Source organism: Ostreococcus lucimarinus, chromosome 20 (assembly GCF_000092065.1).
Source record: "Ostreococcus lucimarinus CCE9901 chromosome 20, complete sequence".
Lineage (NCBI taxonomy): Eukaryota > Viridiplantae > Chlorophyta > Mamiellophyceae > Mamiellales > Bathycoccaceae > Ostreococcus > Ostreococcus sp. 'lucimarinus'.
Window position 1 is genome coordinate 244,700 of NC_009374.1, and position 23,376 is coordinate 268,075.

Consider the following 23,376-nt stretch of genomic DNA (forward strand, 5'->3'; position numbering starts at 1 on the left):
TAATACAGTAGTTTATTTCTTCGTGTCGTCAAGTTCGTCGTCGTATTCGTGAGCCGCGCGCCCGCTCCGTACGGCGTTTGCGACTTTCGAGCGGGCGCTCCCATCGGCGTATCGACCGATGTGTTCTAAATACGCGGCCCAATCGGGCAACGTTTTACGCACCTGTTCGCGAGCCAGCATCGCGTCCAACCACGCGTGATATGAAGCCAGCGCGGCGGTTTTCGGAATCGCGTAGTCGGCTCCGCGATAGTGTTCAAATACCGGAAGCCGCCAAGCCCACGGGAACAACGCGTAATCCACCAATCCAGGAGCCTCGCCGGAGTAAAACGGTGATTTCTTATTCTCGTCGCACCACGACGCAAACCTCTCCAACCCTTCAATAATCGCCTCAAACGCCTCGCGCTGCTCTGCGGGATTCTGACGCACCAGCACGTGATAATACTTGCTGCATATCTGTTTATTCACCCAATCCGCGTCCACTCTCGCCCGCGCTCGCTCGTACGGACAGCTACTCATGATCGGTGTCGTCCCTCCCCTCACGATTTCGTCGATAAACTGCACGCACACCAACGACTCCGTGACCACGTTCTTCGTCGCGTCGCCTCGCTTCGCGTTATACGTCTCCGGCGACACGAGCGTCGGCACCATCCCGAGTGGGTTGTGTTTCAGCAGCGTCGGTGATTTGTAGTGGTACCAGTTTTCGTGCGCAGTCTCGACGCTCGCGTCCGTGGCTCTGCGTTTCTCCCAGCCGAGCGCCTCTTCCCAGTCGTACGTCAGGTGACCGTGATGATGTTCCAACGCCAGCGTCGCGCGATGCGCGAAAGGACAGAACCAGGCGCTGAAGTAGTGGAGGTGTGGCACCGCCGCACCGCGAGCGGACATCGGGGCGAGTGTCGACGCGCGACGAGAAATGACGCTACGTTTGGGACTCGACGGGGGATAGACCCGCGGCGGCGCGGTACGCTACGTCGTTGAACGTTACATCGTGATTCGTGCGCGTCGATCGGTCGACGGTCGGTCGGTGAGGTGAGTCACTAGGTGCGATCTTTTCGTCTGCGGTTCATGAACCAGATGCGTATGGAAGACGGCGAACTCGCGCCGACGTCGGCGGCGATTTCGGCCAGGGCTGAAGACTTCGGCACGCGGGTGCCGGTTTGGAATAAACGCTCGAGCGTAGCCTTTTGTTCCGAGCTAAAGCGCGCTCTCGCGCGATGGCGTTTCTCCGCGGTGCCGTTATCGTTGCAGTTATCCTTCCGTCTCTTCTTGTCGCCCGTTTTCGGCGAAGAAGTCGCGGCGTTGGAGCCGACGTTTTTATTTTGCAGCGCCGCGAGCATCTCCGCCTTTGTCTTGTTGGACCTTTTCCATCCGAGCTCTTCGGCTTCGCCTTCGTAAGCCTCGTCGTCGCCGAACATGTCGCTGTTTAATTTGACGTAATCCACCTTAGTTCGCCGCCGCGGGCCTTCGATGATTAGATCGGACTCTGATTCGCTGCTCGACTCTTCGCTCGACGAGCGCGCGCTACCGCTCAGCGCCTCGTTTTCGTCATCACGCCCGTCGTCGCTCGCGCGTCCGTGATCGAAGTCTTCGTCCTCGCTTTCATCACTCGGCCATGCCTCTTCATGCGCGTGCGCAAACTGCGCGGTTCCGGGAACGATGCCCTTCTCCTGCATCTCAGCCTCAGCCTTGAACACGTCCTCGGCGACGCACTTTTGCCCCAAGTCTTGTTCGTATTCGTCGTTGAGAACGTAAATGACGTCCACTCGCGCGTCGCACAGCGGGCACAGCCAACCTTCGTCATCCGGTGGAATGTCTTCCGTCTTCACCGCAGGCACCACGCACGACTGATGGTACGCCCGATCGCAAAACCCATCGCAAAGCAAAATATCGTCCTCCTCCCTGTCGTCCGCCATCGCGCACTTGCTACAAAATATATCCGCCGCGTCCGTCTCCCCGAGCTCATCCTCCACCGTCGTGATCTCGCGCTCGTTCGGATCGAACTCTAACCCCTTAAACAACTCTCTGATCTTCACTTTACCCTTAAAAATCTTTTCTCGCGCCAACGCCAGCTCGCCGAGCGGTTTCGGTTTCTGCGAAGCCGCCCCGCGCCACCCGTCGCCGGCGTACGCGTCCAACAGCGACTGATGTCTTCGAATCATCGCAAACTGCGACTGAATCCGCGAGCGCACCGTCGCATACGGCGACTATCCGCGCGCGCATCGCGCGTCATCGTCAGTCTTCGCGCGGCGTCCACCTCTCTCTCGCGCGTTCGCGTCCGCCGTCGATTTCGAATTCCAAATTCCAAATTCCAAATTCCAAATTCCACGCTCCGCGTTCGAGCTCGCGTCTCTCGCGCCTCGTTCGCCTCTTCCGCGCGTCGCCGTCGCCGTTCGCGCACCTCGTTCGCTCGCGCGCGTCCGTCGTCGTCCTTCCTCGGTCGTCCGCGCCGTCGCGTCGTCTCGTCTCTCGTTCGCGCGCCGCCTCGCGCGCGTCCTCCCGTCGCGCGCGCGCGCGCGCCGCGCCCCGATCCGCGCGCGCCGCGCGCGCCGTCGTCGTCGTCGCTCGCGGTCGGGTCGTAGCGCCGCGTCGGCGCGCGCGCGCGACCGCGTCGGCGCCGCATCGACGAACGCGACGCGGCGCACACTGCCGCGCGTCGCCGCGTCGCCGTCGCGTCGCGGTCGCGCGCGCGTCGCCGTCGCGCGGCGCGCGCGATGACGACGCGCGCCGCGCGCGCGCCGCGCGCGGCGTCGCCGCGCGGCGCGGACGCGACGCGACGGCGCGACGGCGCGATCGACGCCGACGACGCCGACGCGACGGCGACCGCGCGCGCGCGCGCGAGCGCGAACGACGCGCGCGCGCGATCGGCGGCGGTGCTGGACGTCGTCGATCTCACGCTCGACGTCGAGGCGCCGCGCGCGGCGACGGCGACGGCGACGGCGACGGCGGACGCGCGAGGCGACGCGACGCGCGGCGACGACGCCGAGGCGGTGAAGATCCTCGACGACGGTTTGCCGACGTCGAAGCCGAAGGCGAGGGATGGAAAGCCGACGGCGCGATCGGGTGAGAATGGAAAGTCGCGCGCGTCGGGGTCGGGGCGGATCGAACGCGTGGCGGAGGTGCTGCAGTCGCCCGAGAAGGCGTGGCCGCGAGAGGAGGCGGCGGCGGAGGACGACGACGACGCGAAGGTTTCGGTGAGTTTTGAACTCGAGTTCTGCGCGGCGATGCGAGAGGGGTTGGAGGGAAGACGGACGGAGGCGATGGAGGCGATGGAGACGCTCGAAGCGACGGTGGGATCGAGGGTGTTTCAGAACGCGGACGCGGCGGCGGCGGAGGCGCGGACGAGGACGAGGAGCGCGGCGAAGCGCGCGCGTAGGATTTTTCGGGAGGAAACTAAGCTTTGGGCGGCGGCGGTGGTGAAAGCGCAGCAACTGACGATAGACGATGACGTGCCGTCGACGTCGGAACCCGTCGCGATGGAGTTGCCGTTTTGGCAGCGCATCTCGAGCGAGCACCTGGGCGCGTCGAGCGCGAGGAATACGAAGATTTTCACGCAGCGCACCGAACGGCCGTATTCGAGTGATCCGACCGATGTAAGCGGCTGGAAGCTGCAAACAATAGTAGGGCGACAATCTGTACCTCGAATAGACATCGGTAGCGCCAAGGCGGTGCCGCCCTACGCTTACTTTGCGTACTCGACGCACTGCAACTCGTACGAGGCGGAAGGAAACGTCTCGCGCCTACTCTTCAGGGACGACGATGGAGAGTTCTTAGAATCAGATCCCGTCGATCGGCGCGAAGACGAGAGTAATGAGCTCACTCGCGAGCAGGAAATCATCATGTGCGCGATATGCGCGGAGTTTAGCGAGTTCATTTTGACAGAAAAAGAAGTCGTGCGAGGGGTGAATCGCGAAGACGGCGTGAAAGCCGTCGTGGTACAAACAGCCGAATATTTGAACTTGGACGAAAACCAAGTCAAGGATTGGTTTGATGAGACGCGCACGAAGCACAGCACGAGCCGTGCATGGTGTATGTTTCTCGAAGTTGCCTCGCACGTACGCAAGTTGATGGGCTTCTCCTCGGCGCATTGGCGCGCGAAGATGGCAAACACATTCAGCGTTCTCGAAACTCTCGGGATCAGCGAATTGTTCTGGCGGAAGTTTTCGCGAATCATCATCAATTGTCCGACGCTCGCTCCGTTGAAAAAGCCTGTCATCGTGTTTGACAATCTCAACGAAGCCATGGATCAGCTCGCCGGCATGTTTTGTCCGCGATGCTTCATCTTTGATTGCAGAACGCACGGGTCGTTGCAGCCCAAGTCGGAAGGCAGGAAGCTTGATGCGGAAAGAAAGCTTGCATGGCGCGAGCGCATGGCAAAGAGCGGCATGTCTGCGGAAAAGCCGTTAGCTGAGCGACGATGTTCGACAGATTGCTGGTATCAAACAGAAGAGTACAAGTACTACTCTGCGCAGACAACCTGCGCACCATGCGATCCCACAGAAACTCTCAATCGTCCGTCGACGAAAGATCCGTTCATCGAGACGACGAGGAAATGGCGCAACGCGATGGATATTGAAGTCTTGAAGAAGGCTGTCAAAATAATCGGTGAGAAAACCACGGCGTGCGAGGCAGCGTTGTTCTTTGGCCGTCGTCGCACGTGCGCCGAAGTCGGGAAGCAAATGCACTGTTTGGATCTCATCAACCTTGGAACTGTGGTGAAGGAAGAAGAGCGCGACGCGATGGATGAAGATACCGACGAATTGAGTAATCCGAAGAAGCGCAAACGCGCGCCGACGGGGGTCAAAAATCCAACAATTGCGCGACGATTGAAGATGCAAAAGGATGCCGATTTTCTGGAAACGCAATACTCCCCGTGCGAATGCGTCGGCGCTTGTGACGCTAACACGTGCTCCTGCATTAAGAATGGTACCTTTTGTGAGAGATTTTGCAACTGTGGACCGAAGTGTCACAACGAGTTCGAGGGTTGCAAGTGCGACAGTACGAAGCGCGCAACGTGCGGCACAAGAACGTGTCCGTGCTACGCCGCCGGTCGCGAATGCACGCCAGATAAATGTAAACGGTGTTGCAAGACCGCTGATGCGTACTCTTTGCCCGCTCGTAAAAGGTATGGCCTCGTCGATCCGAACATGCAACTGCCCATGCCGGCGTTTCCGTGTGAGAACATGAAGCTACAACTTCGACAGAAGGAGCACATTTGTTTGGGTCGAAGCGGTGTTGCCGGTTGGGGTGCGTTCGTGTTGAAAGGCGCTCGGAAAGGAGAGTTCATCGGCGAATACGTCGGCGAACTCGTGACTCAGGACGAAGCCGAACGTCGAGGAACGGTGTACGATGTCAACAACTGCTCGTACTTGTTCAATCTCAACAGCGAATGGTGCGTCGACGCTCAATACAGAGGGAACAAACTGCGCTTTGCCAATCACTCGAAGAACCCGAATTGCGTGCCTCGCGTTCTCGCGGTGAATGGTGATCATCGACTGGCGCTGATATCAGACAAAGACATCAAACCAGGCGATGAATTACTGTTCGACTACAATTACAAGGACGAAGTCGCACCCGACTGGCACGAGAAAAACGCATCGACGTTGCCCAAGTCGAAGCACCTTCCAACGAAAAGCGCGAAGAAATCATCGAACTGATCGAACAAAGATGTATAGTCAATGTAAGTACATACAAACTACCGAATCTAACGATTGCGCGTACGCACCACTGCGTTGCACTTCAATTTCTATCTTCGCTCGATTCGCGCAAGAATTCTCCTCGACCTCGACCGCGGCCTCGCCCACGGCCGCGACCTCGACCTCGACCTGCACCCGCCACCCAGGGCGGAGGTCGAGCACCGCGAACGCTACGAATCTTTTTTTGGCCTTGCGAGGTTTTCACATTCGTAAACTGTGAATCTGTCGGCAGCTCGATGGGCATGCCTTTTTCATCCGCGACGACGGCGGCTTTGCCGAGCGCGTGCGTTTGGAGCCGCTCACGAGCAACTTCCATAACTCCAAGGGCAGATATAGGTACAAAGACAACCTGTGCGCGATCACGAGACGCGATGGCTTCAAAAGCGGTTTCGACCGCCTTGCGAGCATCATCTGTGTGCATATCAATCAGATCAAGCATGACGAGACCACCGATGTCGCGTAGGCGCAGCGTCCTTGCCACCAACTCAGCAGCGGCGATGTTTACCCGCAAGGCGACTTCTTCACCATCCTCTCCAGCGCCCATCGCCGTTCTGCCGGCATTGACGTCGATCGCTGTGAGTGCTTCCGTGTGCTGAATGACGATGTGAGCTCCAGAAAGTTCCGGCCCAAGGAAGATGCGTTCGGTCCCCATCATCGTCTCGATAACCTTGTCGACTTCGAGCGCCTTGAACACTGGCTCGGCGCCTTGGTGCAACACCACGCGATTTATTATTTCTTGCGAAGCACCCGTACGAAGCAAATCGTCTACGATGGTTTTGTACGATTCTTCAGTGTCCACGGTGAGCTTCGCTACGCGCTCACCGAACAAGTCGCGCACGAGAACTTGCTCGCGCGACGCGGCTTGTAACAAACGCCGAGGCGGAGGAGGTCTCAGCGTCAACTCGGCATGCCGTATAGCGCGCTCGGACTCTTCGACGATTGTATCCCAGTCCTCGGCGAGGCAACCGATATCGAGCTTGAGCGTGTCTTGATTCACGCCCGCGGCTTCCGTGCGCATAATCAACGCACTCCCTTTCGGACACACCGTCGCGCCGACGTCTTTCACATACTTTCGCGCTCGCCCCATGAGCTTACGGGACACGTACACGCCTTCACCATCCGGACAAAGTACAACATTTCGCCCCGGTAGCGTCGGACGCGCCGTTACTCGCGGACCTTTGTACCCACTACCAAGTCGTGTAACTTGCACGACGACGGGCTGTCCAGGTTGCCACATCGAGTAGCACTCTTCTCGAAGACGTCGACGCGTCGACTTTGCGGTGACGACCTCGGCCTCTTCGTCGGTTTCGTCGTCGTCAATTTGTGCGCCGTCCTCGCTTTCGTCGTCTTCAGACGTCGCGTTTGAGTCTTCATCCGAGGACTCGGTCGCCGACGCCAAGTGCGGATCCTCACACACGTCGGGCGTCCATCGGATCCATTTAGGGCGATTTTCCAGCCTCGACGATCGCTGCGATCGACCACCGGCACCGCGCCAAACTCCGCCCGTCGCTCCAGCCGTGGTGCTCTTCGCAGTTAATCTTCGGCTATAACTGCGACCTCCCGTCGCCGCGCCGGCGTCGTCGCTCGAGGCGAGCGTCGCGACCTTCTCCGCGCCTTCGATTCCTCCCCATGACACGTTCGCCGCGTCGTCGACGGGGCTGTTCAATCGCCACGCAAGCGCGGGGTTTTCGATGCCCTTTTGCATTAACGCGTACGGTGGTCCGTTACCCGTGAGATCCACGAGCACGCCCTGCATTCCGCTGATGACCTTGCTCACGGTGCCCATGTAAATGTCTCCCACCCGCATACCCTTACCGGGCTCTGTGCCGTGTTCGTGCCACAGCTCCACGAGCTCGCCTTCCTCTAAAATCGCGATCCTCACGCCAAAGTCTTCTTCGTTCGCCGCGTTGTACACGATTTCCGTGTCTAAACCGCCCGTCATGTCCGCCACGTGGTCGCCCGGTTGGTACGAGTCGCGATCCGCCGAGTTCCAACCGCCGCGAGTCCCGGTCTCGACTTCATCGTCGCCCTCATCCACGCTCCGATCGATCGACGCATCCAACACGTCGTCGAAATCGCCGTCATCGTCTTCATCCGCGTTTTCGTCCGCTCGATCGTCCGCGCTCTCCGAAGTCGCCGCCGCCGCGCCGCCGTCCCGCCGCGCCGATTTCCCATCCCGAGCATCCTCCCTCCCGTTCCCGTACGCCAACCACGCCCCCCCGGTTTCCACTTTATTTTCACTCACGCTCATATCCGTCACCATGGATATCGACACCTGAAACCGCGCGTCGTCGCTCGGCCACTCGCACCGCACCTCCGCGTTCGCGCACCGCCTCGGCGGCGTAAATCGCACCCCCTCTCCATCGCTCCATCGCACCACCTCCCCCTCCTCGTCCACGGTGACCAATTTAAATATTATCTCTTCCTCCAGCTCGCACCTCACCGTGCACGCGTGTCGATTTCGATCGCCCGACCCTCCCGCTCGCAACCGCGCCCTCGTCTCGCTCGCGTCCCACCGCCCCAACCCCTCCGCCGTCCCGCACGCCCTTACGCCGCGCTCGCCCGCGCGTTCGTCCAGCGCGCGATCGACGACGAACGTCACCGCGACGTCCTCGCGCAGGTTCGGCGCGACGTGTCCCCGCGCGCGTCGGTGCGGCCCTTTGCTCCGCGCGGCCGCCGTCGAGACCTCGCGTCGGCCGCGCGCGCGCGTCGCGCGTCGCGGTCGCGCCGCGGCGCGCGACGCCATCGCCGCGCGCGTCGAACGCGGCGTCGCGCGTCGGCGCGACGTCCCGCGGCGCGCTCTGCCGCTGCCGAGACGTCGCGCGGGACTCTTGGCGCCGCACTGCATCGCGCGCGCGATGCAACAAAGAGCGCGACCGGGCGGCGCGACGCGCGACCTGGGCGTCGCGTGCGCGTTCGTGCTGTGCGTGTTCGTCGCGTGCCTGGCGCTCGCGCGACGCGCGGCGAGGCAGCCGCCGATTAAGCTCGCGAAGCGGGACTAGCGCGCGTGCGAAATGCCGCGCGCGGTCGTCGACGCGCGCGCGACGACGCGAATCGGACGCGCGACGGAGTACCGGACGCGACGCGCGACGGCGCGCGCGACGACGGAGGCGACGCGCGTGGCGGTGGTCGGCGGCGGGTTCGCGGGCGTCGCCGCGGCGTTTCGGACGCTCGAGGAGGCGAACGCGCGGGGACGCGCGGTCGAGCTGACGCTGATCGACGGCGCGGGCGTCGGGGGCGGGGCGTCCGGCGTCGCGGCGGGACTGCTGCATCCGTACACGCCGCGAGGGAAGACGATCTGGCGAGGCGAGGAGGGCGCGGCGAGGGCGAGGCGGTTGCTCGACGCGGCGGCGCGCGCGGAGGACGCGATGGACGCGATGGGCGCCGAAAGGAGCGATGACGCGGACGGGGGGTGGCGGGACGACGCGGGGAGGAACACGGGGGAGCGGCGGGGCGAGCGCGTGGCGAGCGCGCCGGGAATCGTGCGACCGGCGAGGTCGGCGAAGCAGGGGAGGGATTTCGCGGCGAACGCGGGACGCGGGGACGACGACGACGACGCGGCGTTCGCGGTGAAGCGCGTGACGACGGACGAGGTCGTCGCGATGTGTCCGGGGTTGGAGTTCACGAGCGACGTCATCGAGGCGGAGAGGAACGGCGAGGCGTGCGCCGGCGGGATGTTCGTTCCGAACGGCGTCGTCGTGGACGCGCCGAGATATTTAACCGCGCTCTGGGACGCGTGCGGCATACTCGCGTCGCGCGGCGCGGCGGGCACGCGCGCGACGTTGCGCATCGCCGAGGTCGACGATGTGAAGGCGCTGTTGGATGAATTCGATCAAGTGGCGCTGTGTTGCGGCGCCGGCGTCGCCGCGCTCTTTGACTTTGAAACGATCCCGGTGTCGTTGCAAGGCGGGCACGTGCTCGAGCTCAAGCCCGAGGGCCTGAGCGTGGGCATTTTAGGCACCACGTACGTCGCACCGCTCGGCGACGATCGCGCCATGATCGGTCCGACGAAAGAGTACGACGCCACGCCCGAGGATTGCGCTCGCTCTGGCGTCGTGGACGACGTCGACGACGAACGATCCGCGCGCGCGATTTCAGAGCTTCGCGAGCTCGGCGCGCGCGCGTACCCGCCGTGCGCGAATTGGGAATTCTTGCGTCTCAAGTACGGCGTGCGCGCCAATCCACCGCGCACGCACGCCGGCGCGCTTCCGCTCGCGGGATCCGTCCACGTGGACGGCCGCCGATGTTGGTTCGCCGCCGGCCTCGGCGCGCGCGGTCTCATCTACCACGGCCTTCTCGCCGACTGGCTCTCGAGCGCGATTCTAGACGACGACATAAACGCCATACCCGTAGACGTCCGTCGGACGTGTTAGCGACGTGTGATTCACCGCAGTCGAACCGCGTCCCGCTCGCGCTCGCCGCACTTCGCGTCCCGCGTCCCCGATCATGCGCGTCCACGCCGTGCGCCTCGACCCCGGTCAGGACTTGAAGCGGTCCCTGTTGGAGTACTGCAGCGCGCAGAACCTCGCCAGCGCGTGGATTCTCACCGCCGTCGGCTCTCTGCGCGCCGCCAACATCCGCTTGGCCCACCACGACAAGTTTCTCGGCGCCGGCGCGAACGCCGTCCTGGCGCTTCCCGATCAAAAGTTTGAGATCTGCTCGCTCGTCGGAACGATATCGCGCGCGGGCGCGAGCTGTCACCTGCACGTCTCGCTCGCGGACAGGCGAGGGGACTGCGTCGGGGGACACGTGCTGGAGGGCAACGTCGTGTTCACGACGTGCGAAATCGTGCTCGGAAGCTCGTCGACGATGGCGTTCGATCGCGAGCTGGACGAGAGGACCGGATTCGATGAGCTCGTGGTGCGAGAGGCGGGCGCGGGGGCGGAGACGGGGGCGGGAGAGACGAGAGGAAAGACGGCGCGAAGAGCGCGACAGTTACGAGCGGAGGCTCGCGAACGCGAGCTTCGCGCGGCGGCGGGGGAACGCGAGCGGGCGCGAGGGTTGTTCGAGTGGTTAGTGAAGGTCATCGTGCCGAAACCTGGTGCGAGGCGCGCGGAGTCTGATGAAGAAGAGGAGGGGGAGGAGGAGGAAGGCGCGGCGGCGGACGCGCCGCGATGAAAAAGTTGTAACAGTGAATGAAATGTGATGATGCTTACACGGTGGTGACCTCTATTGGTACAATCGAAATCTCTTCTACTAAACAATCCGTTCCTTTCGTTCTTTAAGTCGCGAGTGGAAACGCCGGACTGGGCTCGTCGTCCTCCGGCTCGTCCGTATCCGCGGGTTCGTCCTCTGGCGCCGTTGCCGTCTTCGGATAGTGCATTTTGAAGCCTTCGTTCAAAATATCAATGTTTTGCGGGTTTTCAGACACGAAGGGTCGATCGCCGAGAAGTTTAACTAAATCGTGGCGCTGCAAAACCTCCTTGTCGAGTAAGCCTTGCGCCATGGCTTCGACGAGGTGCTTCTTCTCCTTCACGAGCGCCAACGTGCGCTTGTACGCGGTGTCGACGAGCAGGCGAACCTCTTCATCGATCATTCTCGCCGTGTCCTCAGAATACGGCGACTTCAAGCTTTGCTCGTCTTTGGGGAACGAAAGCAACCCGATCTTCTCGTTCATGCCATACACGGCCACGGTGTTGTACGCCATTTGCGTGACCTTTTCCAAATCGTTTTGCGCCCCGGTGGAAATCTTTCCGAGCATGACTTGCTCCGCGGCGCGGCCTCCGAGCGTCATGCACATCATATCGATCAGCTGCTGCGTCGTGGCGAGAAGGTTCTCGTTCGGCAGATACTGCGCGAAGCCTAGAGCCGCGGAACCGCGCGGAACGATGGACACTTTGAGCAAAGGCTCAGCGTGTTCCAAAAACCACCCCACGACGGCGTGTCCGGCTTCGTGATACGCCACCGTGCGACGCTCCGTCTTGTTCACAACCTTCGACTTCTTCTCCAAACCCGCGATGACGCGATCGGCGGCGTACTCGAAGTGTGTGAGAGTTACCGTGGTCATGTTATCACGCGCCGCGGCGAGCGCAGCTTCGTTGCACATGTTCGCGATGTCCGCCCCGGCGAAGCCGGGCGTCAACGCGGCGAGACGTTCACTGTAGTGATCCACTGGTCCGTCCAAGGCAATCTTGGCCAGATGCACGCGGAATATTTGTTCGCGACCTTGAATATCGGGACGATCGACGGTGATCTGACGATCGAATCGACCGGGACGCAGGAGCGCCCTGTCGAGAATATCCGGTCTGTTCGTACCCGCCAACACGATGACGCCCTCCTTGGTACCGAAACCGTCCATCTCAACCAAAAGCTGATTCAACGTGTTTTCGCGCTCATCGTTGCCTCCTGCGAAGCCACCGCGACCACGTTGACGACCGATGGCGTCGATTTCGTCGATGAAAATGATGGACGGCTTCTGCTGACGCGCTTGGGCAAACAAATCGCGAACTCGCGACGGGCCGACGCCGACAAACATCTCCATGAAATCCGACCCAGAAATGGAAAGAAACGGGACCCCAGCCTCGCCCGCGGTGGCTTTCGCGAGAAGCGTCTTTCCCGTCCCCGGCGGTCCGACGAGAAGCGCGCCGTGGGGAATTTTCGCGCCCAGGGCTTCGTATTTCTTCGGACTCTTCAAAAAGTCAACAAACTCCATAATCTCGCGCTTCGCCTCGTCGCAACCGGCGACGTCTTTGAACATAACTTTATTCTTCGCGTTCTTGTCCAAAGTCGACACCGTCGCCTTACCGACGTTAAAGATCCCACCGGCGCCGCCGCCCATGCCGCCGCCCATGCCTCCCATACCCGCGCTTCGACGAGTGAAATACAACCATCCCCCGATCAACAAGAGCGTCGGCAACAGCCGCATCAATTCCGTCTGCAAAAATATTTCATTGACGTACGTCACCGGCACAAAATCTTTTGACTCTTGCCCGTTCAGCTCTTGCGCTTCTTCCAACTTGCGCTCGAACGAATCCAAGCTTCCGATGTTGAAATAAAACTTGTACCCTCCCTCCGTCTTCGCCCCCGGCGGCGCCCCGATGTCGCTCGAATCGTACTCATCGCCCGCGCCGTGCCGGCTTCGAATCATCGCTCCCGGCGCCTTCACGTACACCTTGGCTTGACTCTTATTCGACACCTCCACGCGTTCCACCAGCCCGGGCTCCAGCAGTTTCGTCTTAAACTCTTGAAACGAAATCTCCCTCGCGTCGCTCCGCGTCGCGCTCAGCAAGCTCATCGCCACCGCCAGCATCGCCAAGCTCGCGATCTGTTGTCCACTCGGTCCTCGCATCAGCTCTGCCAGCGTCTTCGGCGCTTCCGCGCCTTCTTTCGCGCCATCCTTCGCGCGTCCGCCCTCGCCCTCGCCGCCCTTCGCCTTCGCGTTCGTCCCTTTCCCGCGCGGTTTCATCGCCGCAAACTTCCCTTTCGTCCCCTGCGCCTTCGCGGACGCGTTCGCGCCTTTCCCCGCGTTCGCCGCGAATCCTCGCATCGCGACGCGCGTCGCCAGCGTCGCCGCGGTCGCGGTTTTCGCGTCGAACGGCTTGGCGAATCCATTCGTTTTCGCGACGTTCGCGACGTCGCGCGTCGCGCGCGCGACGCGCGCGACGTCCGCGCGGGCGAGCGCGCGCGAGGTTTCTCGCGCGAGCGTTCGGAGCAGCGCGCGACGACCCATGGCGGGAGTCGTCGGCGCGGACGGGCGCGGAATGACGACGATGACGCGATGACGTGTCCAGAGGCGTCGCCGAGCGCGGCGAGCGGCGGAGCGGGCGAACGACGCGAGGGCCGTGGGAAGGGTGGATTACAAGGGTAAAGAACCGTCACCGGAGGTCAAAGCGGAGACGAATCGAGAGGCGTCGACGATGGGCACGGCGAGATCGCGCGCCTTGGCGAGCTTGGATGGACCGGCGCCGACGCCGGCGACGACGAGGGCGGTTTTGCGGGAGAGCGTCGAGGCGACGTCGCCGCCGGCGGCGCGGATGAGGTCGTGGACGTCGTCGCGGGAGAAGCCGTCGATGGTGCCGGTGAAGAGGATTTTCATGCCACGGAGATCGGCGGTGGGCTCGGGAGATGGGACCGTCGGCGATGGGGTGGGCGACACAGACGACGACGACGCGGGTTCGGCGAATCGCGGAGACGGTTGATTCTTTGATGACGACGCGTCGGCGTCGAGGACGACGACGCCCGTGGCGATGATTTCATCCACGATGAACGCGTTGCCGGGCTCGCCCCAAAAGTCGACCAAAGATTGCGCGAGGACGGGACCGACCCCGTCGACGTGCGTCAACGCGGCGTGCGCTAAACTCGCCGGACCGCCCTTGGCGGCGGCGAGGGCGGCTTTTTTGAACGCGGCCAAACTCCCATAGTGCGTCGCGAGGACTTTTGCGGTGTGTGCGCCGATATTCGGAATGCCGAGAGCGTAGATGAATCGGTGCAAAGGCACGCCCTGGCGTCGCACTTCGATGGCTTGGAACAACTTGACAGCGCTCTGTTTCAAGCCGTCGGAACCATGTTTGATCTCACCCTTGGAGTTTTTCACACCGGCGTATCGCCACCACGTCGGAACGGCGTCACCGCTATCCGGACCGAATCTTCGCTCGAGTGTGAAGATGTCAGCTGGCGTCTTTACCACACCTTCGCGATGCAGCGTCTCGAGCGTGCCGCGCGCCAACCCGCGAATATCCAGCGCGTCTCTCGCGCAAAAGTGCAACAGGCGTTCCATCGATTGCGAAGGACACTTCAAGCCACCAGTGCATCGCACGATAGAGCCCATCGCGGTTTTCGACGCCGAAAGAGGCGCGCGCACGACGGATGATCCGCAATCTGGGCACTTGGACGGAGGGAGCCATTCTGGGAGCGGCTTGATGTCTTCGGCGTACGCCGAAGCCTCGGCGAGATCATCACCAGCGAGCGAGACGACGCGGGGAATGACATCGCCCGCGCGTTCAACGGTGACTTGTGCGCCCACCTTGAGATGTTTACGAGCGATTTCATCAAAGTTGTGCAATGTCGCCCGCGAGATGGATGCGCCGCCGATGTCGACGGGATCGAGCAACGCCACGGGCGTCAGCGCGCCCGTGCGCCCGACCTGAATTTCGATGGCGCGAAGCGTCGTCACGGCGCTCATCGCTGTGAATTTATGCGCTATCGCCCATCGAGGTTGCCTCGCATCCGCGCCGAGCGCGGTTTGAAGTTCGACCGAGTTGACCTTGTACACGACGCCGTCTATCTCGTACGGCATCGTCGGGCGAGCTATTTCTAAAGCATCGTACGCCTCGATGAGCTCGCCGATGGTTTTCGCCACGCCTAAAAATGGTACGGCGTCAAAGCCTTGCGCTGGCAAGAACGCACTCAAGAACTCGCTCTGCGTCCGCCACGGAGCGTTTGTCTCCTCGTTTGACGCGCCGACGGCGCCCCAACCGTACGCCAAAAAACGCAACGGCATTTGATTATCGTCGACGACGAGCGTTCGCATCGCTCCCGCCGCGGCGTTCCGAGCGTTTTTGAAGACGCGCAAACCAGTCGCCGCGCGCTCGGCGTTCACTCGTTGAAAATCTTCATCGGCCACGTGCACTTCGCCGCGAATCTCCAACACCGCCGGGTACGGCTCCGCCAACTTCATCGGCACGCCCCGAGCGCCGATGAGGTGTCGCGTGACGTCTTCTCCCATCTCACCGTCCCCTCTCGACACCGCGTACACCAACTCACCGTTCTCGTATCGCAAGCTCGCGGAGGCGCCGTCGACTTTCGGCTCGGCGCAATATTCAATCGCCGTCGTCGTCGCGGCCTCGCCCTCCGTCTCCCCTCTCAACTTCTCAACGCGCTTCATGAACGCCTCCACCTGCCCCACGTCGAACGCATTCCCCAACGACCGCATCGGAACCGCGTGCGCGATCTTTTCCAGCCCACTCGCTCCGTCCGGCGTCGCCCCCACGCGCGCGCGAGCGCCGCCCGCCTTCGCCGCCGTCGGATGCGCCGCCGCGATCGCATCGTACCTCGCCCGCATCCCATCGTACTCCGAATCGCTTATCACCGGTTCCGCGTCGTTGTAATACTTTCCATCGTGCATCGCGAGCTCGGCGTCCAATCGAGCCAACTCGCGCGCCGCCTCGCTCGCGCTCAACCGCTCGACGCCGTTCGCCGCGAACCCGCGCGTCGTCCCTCGTCCGCTCGCGCTCGCGCCTCCGTCCCCTCCCCGCGCGCGCCGCGCCTCTCCATCGTCCACGTCATCGCTTCGCGCGTCACCGATCGCGCGCGCGCGCGCGCCGGCGCGGTAACGCGCGCGTCTCGTTCGAATCGAATCGGCGCGCGGCGTCCCGAGTTCGCGTCGCTCGCACCGCGCGCGCGCCGCCGGGACCGCGCTCGCCGCGCGCGCGCCCGCCGGCATCGCGCGCCACGCCTCGATCGCGCGCGCGACGCTCGCGCCGAGCGCGCGTCGTCGCATGCACGACGCGAAGTGCCGCACTCGATGCCGCGCGACGTCGCGTCGTCGGCGTCGTCGCGCGCCGCGGCGAAGAACCGCGCCAAGCGCAAGCGCGCGAGGCTGCCGCCGCCGCCCGCCGCGCGCGCGGACGCCCGGGATGACGACGCGCGCGCGGACGAGAGCGGCGAGGATGACGACGCGGTCGTCGCGCGCGCGGGCGCGTTCGGACGATACGGCGCCGCCGACGGCGCGATGTCGCGCGCGGACGACGAGTGGGCGACGAGCGAGCGCACGTGGGCGTCGCTGTTCGGCGTGCTCGAGCGGAACGGGTACGCGAAGAAGAAATTGTGGGCGCCGTTCGTGTACGACGGCGACGCGGGACGGCGGATGCGAAGCGCGGGATTCGAACGCGTGGTGCACAGACGGGCGGATTTCTTTGAACGCGTGCGAGACGGCGTGTTCGTGCGGTCGCTGGATGCGGTGGTGGATAATCCGCCGTACACGGGGAAAGGGATGAAGGAACGGATATTGAAGGCGCTGCGAGACGCGGAGGTGCCGTTTTGTTTGTTGCTGCCGCTGGGAGTGTTGCACGCGGCGTTCGTGAGGGACATTCTGGAGGAGACGCACGTGCAGGTGATCGTGCCGAGGAAGTGTTACGTGTTCAAGAAGGGAGGGACGGAGGTGCCGTTTAAGTTTTTGTGCTGGTTGTGCTATAAGATGGAGCTGAAGCGCGACTTGTACTTCATAGACTGACGACGTAGGGGTACAGTAGGGATTTTGTATTTTAACAACGTTGTTGTACCGACTAACTCGGAGGGTGCCCGGCGCAAAGCGAACGATACTCGCGACGGATCAGTCCGTGTCCGATTTCGAGGAGTAAATCGTTGAAGCGATAGAGCACGCCGCACGACGTCGAATCACTCGGCGGTAAGACTGAAATGCGTCTGAGCGTTTCGTTCGGGGCGAACATCGCGGTGAGGGTGAGGAACAGCAAGACGACCGAAACGATGATGAAAAACGTGACGAGCATTTGTACGGCTTCGTTGAGTGTCTCTGGACGCGAAGGCACGCGCCACGAACCACCTGGCGTTCGCGTCGGTGCCGTCGGCGTCGCCAAGGTGAACTTATTGAACAAGTTGTTTGGCGGCGTGCGCGCCACCGTTCTGTTCGTTTGTCGAGAGAACCATTTTAACGGAGACGCCAACTGCGTTTGCATGAGTGGCGACCCAAACGATCTGCTCTTCTTCGGTGAAATCAATGAAGGGCTGTTATTTTGATAGCGAGCGAGCTGCGTCCGAGCGTGTTCGCTCATCTTATTCGCCGCCGCCAGGGCTTCCTTGGACGCTTTCAATTCAGCTTCCGTCGCGGCGGAGTGTTTTTCCAGCCAAACTTTCGCCGCGACGGCATCGGAGAGTTGCGACTCTAAGTCGCGCATCGTGCTCTTCGCTTCGTCTCGCTCAGCGCGTACTTTGCGTAATTCGTCGTAGTCGCCCTCCTGCGTCATCGACGCGTCACGTCTAGCGGTGGCGAGCAACTCGTTCGCGTGCTCTAATTGATGCTGCAAGCTCGTATAGTTGGCTCGAAGCTCGGAAATTGATTCTCGAGCTTGTGATAACTCGTGTTGTTTATCGTCCAGCGCTTTGCTCAACGCCTCGCTGGCGTGATCGCCGCTCGCAGACATTTGTCGAATAGTATCAAGCTCTTTACGAATCACCAACATCTCTTTATCCTTCGACTGCACCGCATCTTTCACAGCATTCTTCACTTGCGCGGCAAACGCCAAGCGTTCAAGTTCTAAACGTTTCTCCATGCTCGTGATTGACTGCTGGAGCAAATCTCGCTCGGCGGTGACTTTCGTCAAGTCTATGGTCAAGTCTTTCACTTTCGCCAACGCCGCATCGCGCGAAGCCTTGGCTTCCCTCAACTCGCCTGCATCCGTCTTTGAATGCGTTTTCGAAGCGACTTTTTCCTTTTCCAACTCTTTGTTCAGCAAAAGCAGTTCGGTATTCACTTCGTACACTCGAGATTCCGCCGCGGCAAATTGACGTCGCACTTCTTCGAGTTCAGTCTCCACCGTGACTCGCACTTCGCATTCAGCCTTCAAACGCCGCTCGCTTTCGTCCAGTGACTTCTTACTCTCCTCTGCGCTCGCCTTCCACTCTCCCAGTTCCTTGGCGAGTTCGACTATTCGACTTTCAGCCGCCTCTAACTTTCTATGCAATTCAGCGACGACGGCGGACGACGAGTCGCGGTCGCGCTCAACCTTCGCAGAGGACGCATGTTTCTCTCGCAAAATTTCAATCTCCTTGTTCAAAAAGCCAACTTGCTTTTCCAACTTTGTGACTTGCGAATTGGCGATCATGTTAGCCTTTGCCGCCATGGAAGATTCAAGTTCGTGCTCATCCGCCATCGATGAAATTTCTTGCTCAGCGACGTGCAGCTTTTTTCTCAGCTCTTCTGTCTCCGATCCGGCCAAATCTGCGGCGGTTTCCAAGCCCGCTACTTTCCCTTCTAACGACAAAACTTCTTCTCTCGCACTCTTAAGTTCTAAAACGTGCTCTGAACGTTCGACCTCCATGAGTTTTAGTTTAGCGTTCGCGGCTTGAAGCTCTTCGTTCAGGTGAGAGAACTCGACATTGGAAAATTCCTTCTCGGCGAGCTTACTCTTCAAATCCGACAGCGCGCTCTTCGCTTCGCTCAGTTGTTCGAGAGTGACTTCAAGCTTTTCCTCGAAAAGAATTGCGTTCTGAGAGACGGCTTCGTACGCGGCTTCTTTCTCGGCCAACTTTTGCCGAAGACTCTTCAACTCCGCGGTGCCGCTCTCGATTTCAGCGCGCGCTTGCGCTTCGAGCTTTTTCTTTTCCGCCTCGAGACTTGATTTCATTTCGAGCATTCTTCCTTGGAATCCTGCTTGTTTCTCAGCCGCCGCAGCCAAACGCGCGGCGAAGGCTTCCTTCGCTGACTCCGACTTTTCCTCCGTCGTCATCGCCTTTTTGCTCTCCTTTTCGAGTTTGATGCGAAGCGTGGACATTTCAACCTTCAACGATTCCAGCTCAGTTTCAAAGTTTCGACATTCGGAAGTCTTCGTTTGCAACGCCGCGCGAGTGTCCTCGAGAGCAACGATAGTTTCTTCTTTTATCCTCTTTTCGTTCTCGATCACGCTCTCTCGCGCGATGATTTCAGCGCGCAACTTTATAACCTCGTCCGCGACTTCGCCTCGCTCGACGCGCGCGCGTTCTGTCTCTGCCTGCGCAGCGTCGATTGCTGCATCCTTCTGCAACATCGTACTATTCGTCATCGTCACGGTCTCGTTCAGACGAACGATATCTTCTTTCAATCTTGCGTTCTCGCTCTCTAAAATCTCAAACTGGCTCGATTTTTCGTTTTGCTTCGTCTGTTGGGCTTGGAACTCCGCCACGGCGGCGACGATTTTCTCCTCGCTCGTCGCCAACGCCTCGCTGAGACGCGCGATTTCGAGCTTGAAATTTTCCGCTTCGCCCTCCATCGTGGCCTGTGCGACTTGATAATTTTCAAGTTTGGCGTTCGCATCTCTCAAATCCGTTGCAGACGCCGCCAGACTCGCCTCCAAGTTCTGTATGGTCGACTCGTCGGCGTGAATCTTCGTCTCCGTCTCTTGCAGTGACATCTCCAAGCGCTCAATTTTAATCGAGTAATCCCGCACGGAAAACTCTAGCTTGGTCGACTCTGATGCATACTCTTCGCCAGCTGCCTTCAGCGCCGACTCGTGCTCGCGCCTCGCGTTCGCGAGTGCTTCTTGCAAGCGTTCAGTCTCGTCCAGCGCCTCGTCGCGTTGCTTCGTCATCGCCATCAAACGGCTCTCCGTCTTCGACATTCGCGCTTCAGTCGTCTTGAGGTCTTCCTCCGTGGCAGAAATCATCGCACCCATGCGCACGCGCTCGTTCAGCCACGTTTGTTTCTCGATCGCCATCGCCTCAAGATCGCGCTGGATCGCCGTCACCTTGGCGCGAAGTTGCTCCACCTCGAACTCGACGGCTTTTGCGTTCATTCCCCCGGCGACGACGAGCGCGCGCGCGTCCACATCCATCGTCGACGACGACGCCACTCTCACCGTCGTCGGCGGTTTCGGCGACATCAACGACATCCTCAACGCCTGCGGTGGCGTCATCGACGCCCTTCGCACCGTCATCGTCGTCGTCGTCGTCGTCGTCTCCCTTTGCCTCGCCGCTCGCGTCTCCGCGTCCTCCATCATATGCGTCGACCTCAACGTCCCAATCCCCCCGTGTCCGACTCTCACCGGCGTTCGCACGTCGTCATCATCATCGCCGTCTCCCACCATCACCAAACTCTTCCTCGTCGCCGACGTCGTCGCCATCGTCGTCGCCAACCTTCGCGCGCTCGCCTCGGCGCGTCTCGCCGTTTCGCTCATCTTCATCCTCGACGCGCTCGTCTCCGTCTCCACGCGCATTTTCCGCGCCGACGCCCGCGCGGATGACATCACGCGTTCCGCCTCCGACCGCACCGTCGTCGCTCGCGCGTCGTTCAGCCGCACGGGCGTCACTGGGTCGTCATTCTCGTCGACATTCGTTTCGTCTTCCCGTTCGCGCGATTCGTCGCGCGCGCGCGCGTCGTCGTCGTCGTCGCTCGCGGACGCGCGTCGCGCGCGCATCGCGTTCGACACGTGCTCGCGGACAAATTTTACGAAGGCGTCGTCGTCGGCGTCCGAGTCGGAGGACGCCGCGCCGGGACGCGAAGACATGGCGCGCGTGGGGGAACGTCGCGCTGTGCGGTCGGTCTCGGGCGCGGCGACGGGGCGACGGGCGACGCGCGACGTCGACGGGCCGGGCGTGACTACGTTTCGTTGATTATCAAGGCGATAGGACGGTGCGTCGAGGAAATATTACAGCGAAGCGCTACGCGAGCGACGCGCGCGGCGCGTCGGCGGACGCTCGTTCGGCGCGCTCGAGCGCGAGGCTCACGGCGCGCTGCTTCGTACCCGAAGTGACTTTGAGACCGCTCTCTTTCAAGCGCCGCGCTACGAATTCGGCGCGGAACTCGATGGGGACCTTCTCGATCCCATCGAGATGCTGCGCGAACAGCGCGGAGGACACGTTGGGGCGAACGTGGTCCTCGCACAAGGCTGAGTGTCGCGGCGAGCTCTCGCTTTCGGCGACGAGCCAACAGTTTTGGTCTCTGTTGTATCGCAAACACACCGCCATCGAACACCGTTTTTGTATCTGCTGCACTAACTTTGCGTTGTTTTTATCTTGTCTCTTCGGCAACGATCGGCAGCACCGCAACACGTACCGCACTTTGCTCTCCTGCCACTTATCGACGATCAATCGCGCCGAGCACGCGCTCGTGGAGCAATACCAGTCCATGACCGCGCGCCGCGCCGATTTTTTCCCATCAAACTCCTTCCGACACAGCTCATCCCACCCCGCGGGCGCTTCCGTCGAGACGCGCCGTCCTTCTTCGTCCACGTCGAACGTCTCGCTCACCGCTCGTCCCGGCAACTGTCCGGCGACGAAGGATCCCCACGCCGTGCGTCCCCGTCCCACCCCGTTCGTCTCTTCCCGCTCTCTCGCTCGTTTCCCACCGCCCACGCGCGCGGCGAGCGGCACGTCGTCGTCGTCTTCGCTCAGCGACCCGCCGTAGCGCGGCGTCGGCGCGACCGACGCCGCTTCGACCGCGCGCGCGCGACGATCGACGCCGATCAGCGCGTCGTCGAGGAGTCCGCCGATCGCTTCATCGACGCCGTACCGCGACATCTCGCCGCGTCGGCGTCGGCGATCGACGCGCGCGCGTCCCGCGCGTCGTCCCGCGCGTCGTCGCGCGCGCGCGACGCCGTGCGCGCGTGTGTCGACGCGCGCGCGCCGTCTCCGGTCGACCGGCGACCGGCGATCGCGCGGCGGAGCGTGTGTCGTTCACATAAATCACGCGGTGATGGTTCTCAGAGTGTCTCGAGTGCGTGATGCGCGTGCATCGCGTATTTTAAAATACAAACAGCGATGAAAACGAAACGACGTTTTCGGCGCGTCGAGACGCGTCGACGCGCGCGGTCGCGCGCGCGCGGCGGCGACGCGACGCGACGCGACGACGCGCGACGCGACGACGCGCGAGCGCGCGAGAGCGAAACATGCGACGCGTCGCGATCGACGCGCGGGCGGGACGGGGACCGCGGTGCGCGGTGGAGCCGCGAGGCGGACGCCGACGGATGAGGACCGGGACGAAGACGACGCGCGCGGCGCGAGACGTCGCCGTCGTGGGACCGCGCGACGACGCGGCGCGGACGCTGAACAGGACGTATCTCTCGTCCAAGGCGGCGCGCGCGGGAGCGGGCGAGGAAGAGGCGTGGACGCGTTGCGTCGTCGACCGCGTGGAGGCGCGGTCGAGAAGTCTCGTGCTGCGAGTGATCGACGGGTCCGATAGAGTGTTCCCGATTTTCGCGGAGACGGAGAGCGATGAACGGGCGCTGGTGCGAATCGTGCACGTGCTTCGTCGTAAGCGCAAGGGATCTGGGGGGCTCGCGAGCCGGGATTGGACGCTCGCTCCTCAAATTTTGACGTGCTCGATTTCAGTCGACGCCGACGGATTGCGAGCGAAGCTCTCGAAAAAGCTCCCCGTCTTGGCGAGCGCGCTGATGACGGACAGCGACGTTGACACGTACGACGAATCGAACGTTCCGGTGTTTCAGGCGTTGCGAGAGGCGATCGATCCGCGCCAGTCACCGGCGTTGTACTTGAGCTCGAGTGCGGTGGATCGCTTGTGCTTTGACGGTTCCTGGCGATTGACGTACACGCCCGGAATGGCGTGCTTGCGACGCGCTGCGTTCACGTTCGGTGGTGCGCTTCTCGCGTCACATGTCTATCGCGCAGAAAGAGAGATCGTGCTGAAACGTAAGGCGCGTAAGGATGAAGAGGTTTGGATTTTGACTCACACCTTGATCTCTCGAGAAACCCGAGTACTCGACCACGTATTAACCCTCAGAGTCATGCTCGCGTGCTCTGTTCGCGAGGAACGCGCGCTGCGAATGAACAAACGTGATACTGTCGATGACTTTGTGAATCGGCTGCGGAGTCAAAACGCGGGTTCGCAAGCGATCGCTCGGATGATAGATGGCGCCCTTCCCGGATCGATTCGAGATCGCTCGCCTGGATTCTGGATGTTGGCGTACGAAAACTTTGTTCTGGACGAAGATTACGAACGAGCCGCTACCGCGCGTGATGTGTTAAACGAGCTCAACGTTTTTGTGGACGAAGAAGGTGCGTTTGATTGAAAGCGCGAGAC

At 61.7% G+C, this 23,376-nt stretch overlaps 12 protein-coding genes across 12 annotated transcripts; 5 read left to right on the forward strand and 7 right to left on the reverse strand.

Moving 5' to 3' along the window:
* Positions 1-12: 12 nt before the first annotated feature.
* On the reverse strand, positions 13-882 carry OSTLU_29443 (predicted protein; the record flags this gene model as incomplete). The annotated part of the gene is made up of 1 exon (XM_001422654.1): positions 13-882. One exon carries the CDS (start codon positions 880-882, stop codon positions 13-15), a length of 870 nt encoding a protein of 289 aa, XP_001422691.1.
* Positions 883-1,034: 152 nt separating this feature from the next.
* Positions 1,035-2,186, reverse strand: OSTLU_89717 (predicted protein; the record flags this gene model as incomplete). Its single annotated transcript, XM_001422655.1, has 1 exon — positions 1,035-2,186. A coding segment is annotated over one exon (1,152 nt), but the record flags the coding sequence as incomplete, so codon positions are not given.
* A 522-nt stretch (positions 2,187-2,708) lies between these two features.
* On the forward strand, positions 2,709-5,651 carry SDG3503 (predicted protein; the record flags this gene model as incomplete). Its single annotated transcript, XM_001422496.1, has 1 exon — positions 2,709-5,651. The coding sequence occupies one exon, from the start codon at positions 2,709-2,711 to the stop codon at positions 5,649-5,651; it is 2,943 nt and encodes a 980-aa protein (XP_001422533.1).
* Positions 5,652-5,979: 328 nt separating this feature from the next.
* On the reverse strand, positions 5,980-6,915 carry OSTLU_2686 (predicted protein; the record flags this gene model as incomplete). Its single annotated transcript, XM_001422656.1, has 1 exon — positions 5,980-6,915. A coding segment is annotated over one exon (936 nt), but the record flags the coding sequence as incomplete, so codon positions are not given.
* Positions 6,916-9,292: 2,377 nt separating this feature from the next.
* OSTLU_29447 (predicted protein) lies at positions 9,293-10,063 on the forward strand (the record flags this gene model as incomplete). Its single annotated transcript, XM_001422497.1, has 1 exon — positions 9,293-10,063. The coding sequence occupies one exon, from the start codon at positions 9,293-9,295 to the stop codon at positions 10,061-10,063; it is 771 nt and encodes a 256-aa protein (XP_001422534.1).
* Positions 10,064-10,136: 73 nt separating this feature from the next.
* On the forward strand, positions 10,137-10,808 carry OSTLU_29448 (predicted protein; the record flags this gene model as incomplete). The annotated part of the gene is made up of 1 exon (XM_001422498.1): positions 10,137-10,808. The coding sequence occupies one exon, from the start codon at positions 10,137-10,139 to the stop codon at positions 10,806-10,808; it is 672 nt and encodes a 223-aa protein (XP_001422535.1).
* Positions 10,809-10,911: 103 nt separating this feature from the next.
* On the reverse strand, positions 10,912-12,342 carry OSTLU_13471 (predicted protein; the record flags this gene model as incomplete). The annotated part of the gene is made up of 1 exon (XM_001422657.1): positions 10,912-12,342. The coding sequence occupies one exon, from the start codon at positions 12,340-12,342 to the stop codon at positions 10,912-10,914; it is 1,431 nt and encodes a 476-aa protein (XP_001422694.1).
* A 1,143-nt stretch (positions 12,343-13,485) lies between these two features.
* OSTLU_29450 (predicted protein) lies at positions 13,486-15,753 on the reverse strand (the record flags this gene model as incomplete). The annotated part of the gene is made up of 1 exon (XM_001422658.1): positions 13,486-15,753. The coding sequence occupies one exon, from the start codon at positions 15,751-15,753 to the stop codon at positions 13,486-13,488; it is 2,268 nt and encodes a 755-aa protein (XP_001422695.1).
* Positions 15,754-16,359: 606 nt separating this feature from the next.
* OSTLU_29451 (predicted protein) lies at positions 16,360-16,860 on the forward strand (the record flags this gene model as incomplete). Its single annotated transcript, XM_001422499.1, has 1 exon — positions 16,360-16,860. The coding sequence occupies one exon, from the start codon at positions 16,360-16,362 to the stop codon at positions 16,858-16,860; it is 501 nt and encodes a 166-aa protein (XP_001422536.1).
* A 52-nt stretch (positions 16,861-16,912) lies between these two features.
* Positions 16,913-20,275, reverse strand: OSTLU_19022 (predicted protein; the record flags this gene model as incomplete). The annotated part of the gene is made up of 1 exon (XM_001422659.1): positions 16,913-20,275. The coding sequence occupies one exon, from the start codon at positions 20,273-20,275 to the stop codon at positions 16,913-16,915; it is 3,363 nt and encodes a 1,120-aa protein (XP_001422696.1).
* Positions 20,276-20,999: 724 nt separating this feature from the next.
* On the reverse strand, positions 21,000-21,857 carry OSTLU_19023 (predicted protein; the record flags this gene model as incomplete). The annotated part of the gene is made up of 1 exon (XM_001422660.1): positions 21,000-21,857. The coding sequence occupies one exon, from the start codon at positions 21,855-21,857 to the stop codon at positions 21,000-21,002; it is 858 nt and encodes a 285-aa protein (XP_001422697.1).
* Positions 21,858-22,303: 446 nt separating this feature from the next.
* On the forward strand, positions 22,304-23,365 carry OSTLU_19024 (predicted protein; the record flags this gene model as incomplete). The annotated part of the gene is made up of 1 exon (XM_001422500.1): positions 22,304-23,365. The coding sequence occupies one exon, from the start codon at positions 22,304-22,306 to the stop codon at positions 23,363-23,365; it is 1,062 nt and encodes a 353-aa protein (XP_001422537.1).
* Between the last annotated feature and the right edge of the window lie 11 nt (positions 23,366-23,376).